This window comes from Gymnoscopelus braueri, assembly GCF_963280865.1.
Source record: "Gymnoscopelus braueri genome assembly, chromosome: 10".
Classification (NCBI taxonomy): domain Eukaryota; kingdom Metazoa; phylum Chordata; class Actinopteri; order Myctophiformes; family Myctophidae; genus Gymnoscopelus; species Gymnoscopelus braueri.
In genome coordinates, this window is record NC_137611.1 from 56,438,291 (window position 1) to 56,450,498 (window position 12,208).

General features: G+C 41.7%; 1 protein-coding gene across 3 annotated transcripts in view; it reads right to left on the bottom strand.

Moving 5' to 3' along the window:
• Positions 1-12,208, bottom strand: part of hecw1b (HECT, C2 and WW domain containing E3 ubiquitin protein ligase 1b) — a 135,905-nt gene that overhangs the window by 21,897 nt on the left and 101,800 nt on the right. For 2 of the 3 annotated variants that reach the window (XM_080440629.1, XM_080440628.1), the window contains exons 25-28: positions 11,513-11,609; positions 8,785-8,868; positions 1,996-2,105; positions 411-525 (exon numbers count right to left, since the gene is read on the bottom strand). In XM_080440629.1, coding sequence (XP_080296755.1) covers positions 411-525; positions 1,996-2,105; positions 8,785-8,868; positions 11,513-11,609 — 406 coding nt within the window. The remainder of the gene's footprint in view (positions 1-410; positions 526-1,995; positions 2,106-8,784; positions 8,869-11,512; positions 11,610-12,208) is intronic. The other variant, XM_080440630.1, reaches the window with a different exon arrangement.

Consider the following 12,208-nt stretch of genomic DNA (forward strand, 5'->3'; position numbering starts at 1 on the left):
TTCTTCAGCTTTTTTGGCAAAAACAGCCCATTCTACGAGAAGTATTTTAAAACGATCGGGGGATCGATCTACCTGAGATTAATATTCTATGATTTTTTCAGGTTAGTAAAAACACTCGAAAATCGCTGGCAGTGGTGTGGCAAATTATGTTTTATTTCTGGCAGTCAAGAGTTAAGTACCAAGTATACCAATACTTTTGTACTTTTACTCAAGTAAATTTTTTATTCCAGACTTTTGCTTGTAACAGAGTACTTCTAAATTGCAGTATTGATACTTTTACTTAAGTAAAACATTTGAGTACTTTTTGAATACACTGAGCTTGTTGTTTTTTTTCTTAAAAGTTACAGTCTTGGACATACAAGGTTTCTGCCTGACAACGATACGCTATGCTGAAGGTCTGTACGTCTTACTTGATCTTCCCAGGTCCCTGGCCGTAACCTTTGGCCTCCAACTTCCTGTAGAAGTTTCGTAATTTGGCCTCAAAGTCTCGTCTGTAGGGGGCTGGCGCTCTGGCCCTTTGTGTACCTGCACGTACACACACACACACACACACACACACACACACACACACACACACACACACACACACACACACACACACACACACACACACACACACACACACACACACACACCATTCATTGTCTCCACCAGACCGGCCGGCCGAAGGCCGGACACTATGTTTTGGACCCCTGTCCCTCCAGGTGTGTGTGTGTGTGTGTGTGTGTGTGTGTGTGTGTGTCTGTGTGTCTGTGTAACAGCTAATCTACGGCACTGCTGGACCGTTCGGCGTTTTTTCAAATCGGCCTCATGGTGGCGCTATCGCCGAAGTAGCCGGTCTGCAAGCTCGCAACACATCACATCACAACACACTGTGAGCTTGTAGATCAGCTGTTTTCGCTTCTTTTATGAGTTTTCTTCTCCCTTCAGGGGTGGGTGTAGCTCTCGGCACACCGTTGCTCCAATCCACATCAAACTTGCCACAAACACTGTTCAGGGGTTTGCCATGAGCAGTGGTGTTAAGTACAATGTTGAGGTACTTTTACTTTACTGGAGTATTTCCGATAGTCTGCACTTTTATTCCACTACAATTATTTGAAAACTTTAGCCACTAGTTACTTTGCAGATACAAATAATTGTATTATAAAACACACATTAACCACTTTAGCCCTATTTTATACATAGGCCATTTGAAAATAGCCGATCTACAAGCTCACAACGCAACGCGTTGTGAGCTTGTAGATCAGCTATTTTAAAACATTTTAGTACTTTTACTTTTGGTACTTTAAGTACATTTTGATACCAATACCTTTGTACTTTTACTCAAGTAACATTTTGAACACAGGCCTTTTACTTGTAACAGAGGTGGTACTGTACATGGTGGTATTGCTACTTTTACTTAAGTAAAATAGCTGAGTACTTCTTCTAGCCTGGCATGGCCAGACTAATATCACTGCGTAGATATTAGTCTGGAATCTCTGTGTGGAACCTGCATTTCCGAGGGGCAAATTAAAAAAATGCCTCTGGTGTAAACCCGCCCCATATTTGCATACTGGGCCCTGATTGGTCCCTCACAACTTCGGAGGGAGAGAAATCCAATCTCTATTGAGAGGGGCCAGACCTAATCTGCCAAGGGCAATTTATTTTTTGCAATGGCAGATTCGTCTGGAACCAGGCTATACTTCTTCCACCACTGGCCATGAGAATACTGTAGGCCCACCAAAGAAACCTAAATTGCACACATAAGGGACACTACAGCAGTGTCACAGGAGTGTGTAACACTTCGAATAGCCATAACTCGGGGACCATTGTTCTGATCAGCACAATATAGGACTAGATTTCCTAAATCTAGTAGTGGAAAAGAGAAACCACAACAGAACTTGACAGGCTCTGGACAAGTTTCAGGTTCTGGGAGGTTTTGGGTTACCTATCATAGTGGAAAAAGAGCCATAATGTGTCAGTCATGTGGGTGAAGGATGTCAGTAGAACACACACCTTTACCTGGAGAGCTGTGTGGAGAGGAACCTGGAGAGCAGCGAGGAGAGAAGGTGATGCCAGGATGGACAGATGGAGGGATGTACGACATGATGTCCTCCTCAAATAAACTGAAACATATACACATCACATTATGTCCTCCTCAAATAAACTGAAACATATACACATAAACACATGATGTCCTCCTCAAATAAACTGAAACATATACACATAAATACATGATGTCCTCCTCAAATAAAGATAACAACATTAGGGTTGGGATCCGGAACCGGAGGAACCGGATCCAACAGTGAGGAACAGGAATCGGTTGCACCACATTTGAAACCGTTTCCAGAACCGGTTTCATCAGCAGTGTTGTGCTAGTTACTTCATTTAAAAGTAACTCAGTTACTTTACTAGTTACTTACACCAAAAGGTAATGCATTACTGTGAAAAGTAACTTTTTAGTTACTTAAAAAAAAAAAAGGGCTCCCATTATTGCCCTTATAGCCTTCATTTCAGTACTCTTATTGCATTGGAGAATAATACAATCTGTTGATCAACTTGACATGCATTGGCATCACTGAACTCTGCTAAGCAATGTGGTCTATACCAGGGGTCACGCTATAGGATTGTAATCTGCTGGTCCCAATGTCCGGAATGATTCAAATTTATCAGACATCTGATAGATAAATCACACCCAGTGTGAAGTGGGCGGTGTGGTCACAGTGGTCATCACAGTGATGGAAGAAGTGATGGAAGAAGTGATGGAAGAAGTAATGGAAGAAACCATAACTTTAAAAAAACACAGTTATGTTTTTTTTTAAGTTATGGTCCTATTTATAGGGCTATGCACATGTGTCATGTTTCCCTAGCCAATCACAGTCCTGAATAGACTGTGATTGGCCAATCACGGTGCAGGATTTGGTGTGCAAATATCCAAACCTCACATATAGGGGCGGTTTCACCGCCCAAAAATCCCACCCAGTGTGAAGTGGGCGGTGTGGTCATCACAGTGGTCATCACAGTGATGGAAGCTCACTTAAAAAAAATGTTTTTTTTTTAAAGTGCATAGTCCTATTTATAGGTTATTAATTTCATCATATGTCTCGCTAGCCAATCACAGTGCTGAATAGAGTCAGCCAATAGAGTCAGCCAATCACAGTACAGCTAGGGGTGTACTAATGTAGGGGTGTACTAATGTATGAGCCAATCACAGTACAGCGAAGGGTGTACTAATGAGGTGTCCCAACCCCACTTATAGGGGCGGCTACACCGCCCAAAAATACCGGTCATAATTATGTTTAAGCATTAATTACAAGCAGGTGCGTAAATACAGCCTAACACTAGGCCTACAGCATTATACTTTGGATTGAGCTATTTGAACATGAACCATGATGAACGAGTAATATACACATTTTATATACAGTAGCAGGGTCATCTTGCACAAATACATTAATTACCTACACTACCATTTGCGCCTGGCAATCTCTGCTTCTCACCCATTGACTTGCATGTTAAATGATGGCTTTTCCCCTTAAAAATAATCGATCATTTCAGGAGCAAGAGCTTCAAAATCTCTTCTAAATCTGGTCAACAAGGCCTGCAGTAGGCTATGCACTGGAAATTGTGCATGACATTATTTCAATAAACTAAAAACATGGGAAATGTTAGAGGGAGTAATAGCCATGGATACACGACGGTCGACTGTCACGACCGTCATGGATGAACTTCAACCTGGTGTTTTCACTTTCTCCATTTATGGCCCGTACGTCTACATAAACGTTCATATTTCAAATATAAAGTGCTTATCCCATGGCCACGGATGTTACATGTATATACGGGCTCTCAGAAGTACCTGTATCATCCGTATTGTTCAATAAAAAGCATTTTAATCTGATCGGTGGCCATTTTCTCCATATGCTTTCAACTGAGTGACCCTATCCGTTGGTAGGTGTATTGCACTCCAATACATTATGAGAAAATGGCCACTGATCGGATTAAAATGCTTTTCATTGAACAATACAGAATATACGGGTACTTTTGAGAGTCCCGTGCATAATTGTAACATCCGTGGCCATGGGGTAAGCACTTTATATTTGAAATCTGAACGTTTATATAGATGTACGGACCGTAAATGGAGAAAGTGCAAACACCAGGTTGAAGGTGATCCTTGACTGTAACAGGAGTTTTCATGTACCGCAGGGACTGCAGTAGCAGTTAATAAATAGACGAACAAATGAATTAATATACTTTAACGTGCGGAATCCGAAACAGGCAGCGCTGTGATTCTGAATTTTGTTAGGATTACGGTGATTGACACCACCTGGGCGAGTGAGTCGTGTAACTTTCCCGACGTTAAGCTGTGTATGTGTTCAACAACACAGCCATGCAGCCTCGCAGTTTAAGTGCAGATTTCAGCTTAGGAAAAGCAGCCTCCAACGGGTTTGGGTACGTGGTTCATAGTCACCATTGCGTTATCGTGGTATTCCTAGTCCCAGAAACACACACACGCTGTTAAGAGAGAGAGAAAGAAAGAGCGAGAGAGAGAGAGAGAGAGAGCTTGCAAAGCCGCTCACAGCGTGTCTCCGCATGTGACACAGGCTGGTGTAAAGTAAATAAGTACATTTACTCAAGTACTGTACTTAAGTACAATTCTCAGTCACTGTTCGCCTCGCTGTATATATAAATACTATATTAAAAATAACGGAGTAACGCACCATGTAGTAACGGTAACTGAGTTACTGAATAAAAAAAATATGCGTTAGAGTACTAGTTACTGAAAAAAGTAACTGCGTTACAGTAACGCGTTACAGTAACGCGTTAGTCCCAACACTGTTCATCACACTGTCAGAGCTGGTATGTGGACTTCACATCTGCTATACAATTAGTTCAAGGACCACCATAACTCTGAGACCCTAACCCAGGTAAAAAAAAAAGGAAAAACAGCGCCCTCTGCTGTTTTTTACCTTTGAATTTGACTCTGGGGGTAGGTCCCGATAGACCGTGGGTACAGGAAATAGGCCCGTTTGATGTGCCCTTAGCCCTCCTCTACCGGTGGTGTGCAGGCTATGTTTTCATTCCCACTAACATTGGGCCTCATGTAGCAACCGTTCTTAAGAGGAAATTTCTTCTTAAACCCACTTAAGAAGTTTTTAAGAAGATTTTGGTATACTCCAATGTTTTCTTAGCTGTGATCTGTTCTTAGGTAAGAAAATAATCTACGCACACTTTCTTAAGAGGGCATTTTTTCTTAGACCCACTTAAAGGGGTGGTGCCGTAGTTTTGCACTTTTTCAGTTTTTCATGTGTCTATGAGGTTGATAGAACTTCATTAAGCCCCCTGGTGGTGTTTTTATGGTGTTTTATGTCTTCTCTGACTATTTTGAGTTTCTACCTGGAGGCTGAAACCTTGAGGGTCAAACGTGCCAATAGAAAAAGCTTTAGTGACATAGTAAAAACATACCCTCCCCCTCATTATCATAACACAACAGGTGTGGGCATATGGAGGCGGAGGGACTAGGACAGGTAGGTGGTGCTAAGGTGGTGGAGGAGGTGCTAAGGTGAGAACCAGGTATACTTAATGAACTGGAGGCGTGTCCACATAAAAACATAATTTTAACAATTTCTGTACACTTTTTTTTTAAAATATTTTTGATCCCTCGATTTTGTAACCCTTTTTTCACCCGGTGCCAATTTGCTAAGTGATCCTGGGCACTACACTCCCCCCACCAGCCTAGGGAGGCCAGGGCCAAGCTCATGCCTCCTTCAATGCATGAGAGCCAACTGACCTTCTTGTCACCTGACAGGGGGGAGTTTCCCTGGTTGGACGTAGCGCGTGGAAGGAACACGTTATTCCAACCAGTTCCCTTCCCCTCCATCAGGCGCCCCGGCTGACCAGGGGGAGGCAGTATAGTGACCAGGATTACTACATGTTTTTGTGAGGGTATTAACTACCCTAGGAGACACGGGGAGAACATGCCAACCCCACCTAGGGTATGGGCGCTGATGACGCGGAGGAGAAGACACACCCCCAGCGCCCACAGCGTCCCCGGCGGGAATCGAACTCAGGACCTTCTAGCTGTGAGGCGACAGTGCTACCGACTGCTTTTTTGAAAAAAACCTTCCTCCTAGTATAACCATAATACCTGATGATCATGTTTTAGGGGGGGGATCACTGAAAATCACGGCACCCCGTCTTTAAGAAGTTTTTAAGAAGATTTTGGTATACTCCAATGTTTTCTTAGCTGTGATCTGTTCTCAGGTAAGAACAGAATCTACACACACTGAAGAGCACTCTTAGGGTGGCCTTTGAGTTCTTAAGTGTGACATGTTTTTGCAAAAATAATTAATTCTCAAAGTTTCTTCAATTCTACAGTTGTATAATATAGGATTTAAATTACAATAATATTTGTATCATATCTTTAAAGCAAAAAAGGTTCTCAAAAGTGTGGTCTGGGGACCCCCAGGGGTCCTTGAGGGAGTTCCAGGGGGTCCACAGCAAACGAGGAACAGTTTAATCACTTTAACCCTATTTTATACTTTGTTTGAAAATAGCCGATCTACAAGCTCACAACGCGTCCCATTACTGGCCATTTTGAGCTTGTTAGATCGGCTATTTTCGAGACATTTTGATAAATCTTGAAAACATTTCCCTAGCAGAAAATATTTTCAGGTGGGGGTCTGCAGCCAAATGCATGTCAATTTGGGGGTCCTTGACATGAAAATGTTTGAGAACAACTGCTTTAGAGTTTTCAACGGGTCTGAAATTACAATCTAACCCAAACGGACCCGGTTGAGTTGAAGCCCAAGCCCCATACCCACCCCATAACCCCCCACCCAACCCACCCTCATCGCCCCCCCCATACCCCCACCCCCATATCCCCGACATTCGCCATACCCCCATTTTCCTGTCCCTTTCCTACCTGAAAGCCCCCCTATACCCACCCGTCACACCCATCCCCATACCCCCCACACAGCCCCCTACACGGGCTATGGGCGGCTGTGGCTCAGGAGGTAGAGCAGGTCGTCCATTGATGCGTGGGTCGGCGGTTCGAATCCCAACTCCTCCTGTCCACATGTCGAAGTGTCCTTGGGCAAGACACTGAACCCTACGTTGCCTCCAATGATTCGGTCGGCGCTAGCTTGCCACCATTGGTGTGTGAATGTGGGAAAAGTGGGGACGCTGGCGTCGACTGTTCGCCGCTCCACCTCCACATCCCAAAGCGCTTTGAGTAAGTTTGAGTACTTAGAAAAGCTCCATATAAATGCAATTCATTATTATTATTATTATTATTATTACACCCCTCCTTACACCACCATATCACCCACCACACCCCTATTTCTACCCCATTACATACCAAGCAGCTGCTACCTTAAAGACCCTCCATATCCACCCACCAGATTTCAGTAATAAAATGTTTTATATCCACTACTAACGCTACTCCTGAACATGAAATAAGGATAACATGCTAATTTCAGCTAATTTACATTGATGTCTAGTGGTGATATGTTGATTAATGTGAGAGAAATAATAAAATACATTCATTAATGAAATAAAATAATTTGATTATTTGCTTTTCTTCAGAAGTACCTCCACAGAACTATTGATTTATTTATTTTTATGTTTGGAGTGTTCAACCGTCTTTAGACTTTAGTTTAGGTATTCTTTACTTCATTCTCTCAACTTATTTCTGTGTGATTTCCTGTGATTTCTGTGAGCAGCAATCACATGTGTGACTGCAGGCAGGGCCATGCAGTCATGCCTTATATACGAACAATTCTGCCTTTTAAGAACGTTTCATGAATCTCACTCGACTTCTTGCAGGAATTCACTTAGGAAGAAATGTAAGAGGAAACATTAGGAACTTATTGCTGCATGAGGCCCAATATTTCTCCACTAACACCATTTCTCCCACGGAACATGGATCGTTTTGGTTATAAGCCCACTTGTTTCTATGATTGAAGAACAAGTTAAAATGTTACTAACTTTCCGTGGTTTTGTCGGCTCCGAGAAGTTTGGGTTTGTTTCCAGTGGGAAGCGAACGCACAGATGTAAATCCTGCCCACGGGTAAAGCGCGGCCTGCTTCCTGATCTGAAGGCACGCCCACTTGTAGGCTGATGTTGACACGTTCTGAACGGGGCTACCGACAGATTCAGTAGCGGAGCTCTGAATCTGTTCTTGGGAGATTACAGACCTGTAAAGGTCCCACTATATGGGAGGGGAGGGAGGAGAGGAGAGGAGAGAGGCCTTCTACCTAGAATAATCCATGCCTCTCTAGTGCAGTGGTTCTCAAACGTTTGGGTGCCAAGGACCCCCAAATTGATATATATTAGGCCGCGGACCCTCCATCTGAATTTATTTTGTGCCAGGGGACCTCCAGAAGCAAAGATTTGAGTTACAAATGTTTGCTTTAAAAAGATATATATTCAAAGATTTGCAAAAATGTCCAAACATTTTCAAAAATAGCAGATGTACAAGCTCATAGCGCGGCACGGTCTGTTATTTTTGAATAGCCAAAGTTAAAGCGATTAAAATGATTGTGACGCTATATTAACGACTTTTGCTGGGGACCCCCTGGTACCCCCCCAAGGACCCCTGGGGGTCCCCGGACCCCACTTTGAGAACCAATGCTCTAGTGCTTCTCAACTAGTTTAATTTCAAGGACATCCAACCAAATGCGATTCCTAACTAGTAGCCATCATTTAGCTGGGGACCGTCTGGAGCCTCCCCTCGAGGACCCCAGGGGGTCCCCGGACCCCCATTGTACGGGTGTACAAATGAATGAATGTAGAGTGTACGCCACCCACCTGAGTAACATGACCAGGTCAGCATCACAAGACATCTTCTCCAACCGCTGGGTCCCCTCCGTCCTGATGTAGTGGATCTTCTCTCTGCACGCACGCACGCACGCACGCACGCACGCACGCACGCGCACACACACGCGCACACACACGCACACACACGCACACACACACACACACGCGCACACACGCGCGCACGCATACACAAGATGTAAACAAAAAGGAAAAATCCCATCATTCCCTGAGAGAGAGCACTAAGCCCGCCAAACACAATTATAGGACCTTATTACACAGACAATGGTCAATAACTGACCAATAAGTTATTGGTCATTGGTCAATAACGTGTGTCCATCAACGGATGCATATCTGGGAAGTTTAAAATCTTACTCTGGGTTCCCCAGGGCTCCATACTTGGTCCTTTGTTGTTTTTGATTTATATTAATGATTTAGCCATGAACTGTAAAAAGTCTCTTCCTATTTTATTTGCCGACGATACTAATCTCATTGCCTCGCACAGTGATTTAAAAACCCTAGTAAAATATGTTAATGACAAATTAACTGATGTCTTCAAATGGTTTCAATTGAACAAGCTTACTCTCAATATACAAAAATGCAACTTCATGATTTTTAGTAATATAAACAAAAAAATCCCAATAGATAAATTTGGAATTTTAATGAATTGTATGGAAATCTGTCAGGTTTCACATACAACATTTTTGGGCGTCATTATAGATGATCATTTAAATTGGAAACAACAGATTGATACTGTAGCTATGAGGTCTATGAAGATGCTTGGTATCTATGATGCTTGGCATATTGAGAAAAATCTGTCCACTGGTTCATCCTTCGTCTCATTTAACTCTTTATTTTAGTTACATTTTCCCACATATTAATGACTGTAATATTGTTCTTGCTACATATCCTACATATCTAACCAAACTACAGTACTTATCATTCAAAAGAGGTTTTTGAGAATGATTTCACACTCAAATAGACACGAGCCATCTGCACCTCTCTTTATTAAATATTCTTTATTGCCTATAGATAAGGTTCATGTTTTTCAAACCTGCTTATTTATGTTCAAATAAAATGTAAACAAGACCTTCATTATTATTTTAAAAAAAAATCATGTTACTTCTGATTTTCACTCCTACCCCACAAGGCAAAGAGATGATTTTAATTTACCTTTTTGACGTACTTTGAAACATCAATATTTCATCACATTTATAGGCCCTCAGTTGTGGAGCTCTCTAGATGCATCACTCAAGTCTTCACTATCCTTCCCAATATTTAAGAAACATTTAAAACAATATCTAATTTCTTCCTTACTGTAGTCCATTGATTTAGTAATTTTTACAGCAGTCTTTGTGTTTTTATGTATTTATTTGCACCACTGCTCCCCTTGGAAACTTGTATAATTTTGTATTGTTCTTATTGCACTTTTAATCCTGTTGTTCAATGGCTTCTCCCATGAAGGAAAGGATTCCAAATAAGCCATCCGGCTTCTTCCTTTCTGTACAAAAGCCCTTGCTGCGCACCTGAAGCCAATTCTGATCCAATTAGGATTGGCACACCTGAATGCAATCAAGGCTGTGTCAGAAACTAGCAGAGCTTCATTCAGTGGGCAGAGCTGCTCTGAGCAACATGCCACAGGACCAGAGCTCTGCCTTTTTCTATGTTTTTGTTTGTGTGCGTGCATGACGCAGGTGAGGAACTATGTTTGAGTTGTAGATTACGCTTATTTCTCTAATGTGCCAAAGTTTATGTTTCCTTTACAATTAACACTGAGTCATGATGTTTGGTTAAATGATTCTGTTATGCTGTATGTCAGTGAGTTGAAGTGCAGCTTAAATACATAATGTGACTGTTTACTCATGCTTGTGATGTATGTATCTACATTACCTTTAGGCTATATATATATTGTGTAAGATGCAATTTGGTGTTTATTTCATTTGTTTGGTTAATGAGGTAACTGTGCCAGGTGTTGCAGCTATAGCCGATTAGTGTTCTATTGGCAGGAGGTCACTGAGACCTTGTATTTGACTTGATTGTGAACTGTAATTTGTATTGTTTATTTGCTTTATATTTCTCTGTATTAGAGACCACACACATATACGAAACTGCATACCCTGTACCCTGAGTTTCATCAGTAAAGCCTCCAAAAAGGATTCTCTGACCGGAGTCTATTATTTCATATGTGATTACTCAAACCACTGTTGCACCGAGGTCCCTTCCTCACTTTCCTTGCACAGCAACTTGTCATTCAATATGTATTTTTCTATATTTGTTATAACAATGTGCTAATAAACTAAACTAAACTAAATAACTGAATTCAGCGGTCTGTTTTTATTTTTAAATAATGATGTGTTTTTCAGGCCTAGCTAAGAGAGAGAGATGAAGCAGGTGCGGTGCTATCAGTCAGGTGGATGCTAGGAGGTGATGTGTAATCTATCAGCCAGGTGGATGCTAGGAGGTGATGTGGAATCTATCAGTCAGGTGGATGCTAGGAGGTGATGTGGAATCTATCAGTCGGGTATCCACCTGACTAGGAGGTGATGTGGAATCTATCAGTCCGGTGGATGCTAGGAGGTGATGTGTAATCTATCCGTCAGGTGGATGCTAGGAGGTGATGTGGAATCTATCCGTCAGGTGGATGCTAGGAGGTGGATAATATCAGTCAGGTGAATGCTAGGAGGTGATGTCAGTGAGGTGAATGCAACATTTTATTTTTTACCTAAGGGAGTGGTTTCTGGTCAGAGCAGGCTGACGTTCGGTCAGAATGTCCAGGATTCCAGGCTGTCGCAGGAACGCCACAATCTTCTCATTATAGGCTAGAGACACAATGGAATTGAGACACAATGGACTATTGACCACTTGAACCCCAGCATCCCTATTCTGGGGAAAACATTCGTAAGAAATAGTCGATCTACAAGCTTGTAGATCGACTATTTCTGACAAAGACATTCAGTGTAAAAGTAAAACGGCAGAACCAAGTACAGTTGCGACAGTATGGAGTATTACATTTAAACACAATAAAGACAGTATGGATTATTACATTTAAACACAATAAAGACAGTATGGATTATTACATTTAAACACAATGAAGACTGTATGGATTATTACATTTAAACTAGGGCTGGGACGATTAAAAAAAAATCTAATTAATTAGAGGCTTTGTATTTAATTAATCACAATTAATCGCATTTTAATCACATATCAATATTTGACCTGAGAACAGTGAAAAGCAATTTTTTCAAATGGATTTTAGCATACATCTTTAAGTACATGTACTCAAGAATTGTACTTAAGTACAATTTTGAGGTATTTGCACTTGACTCGAGTATTTCCAATTTCTAATACTTTTACTTCACTATATCTCAGAGGCAAATATTGTACTTTTACTCCACTACAATTATTTGAAAACTTTATT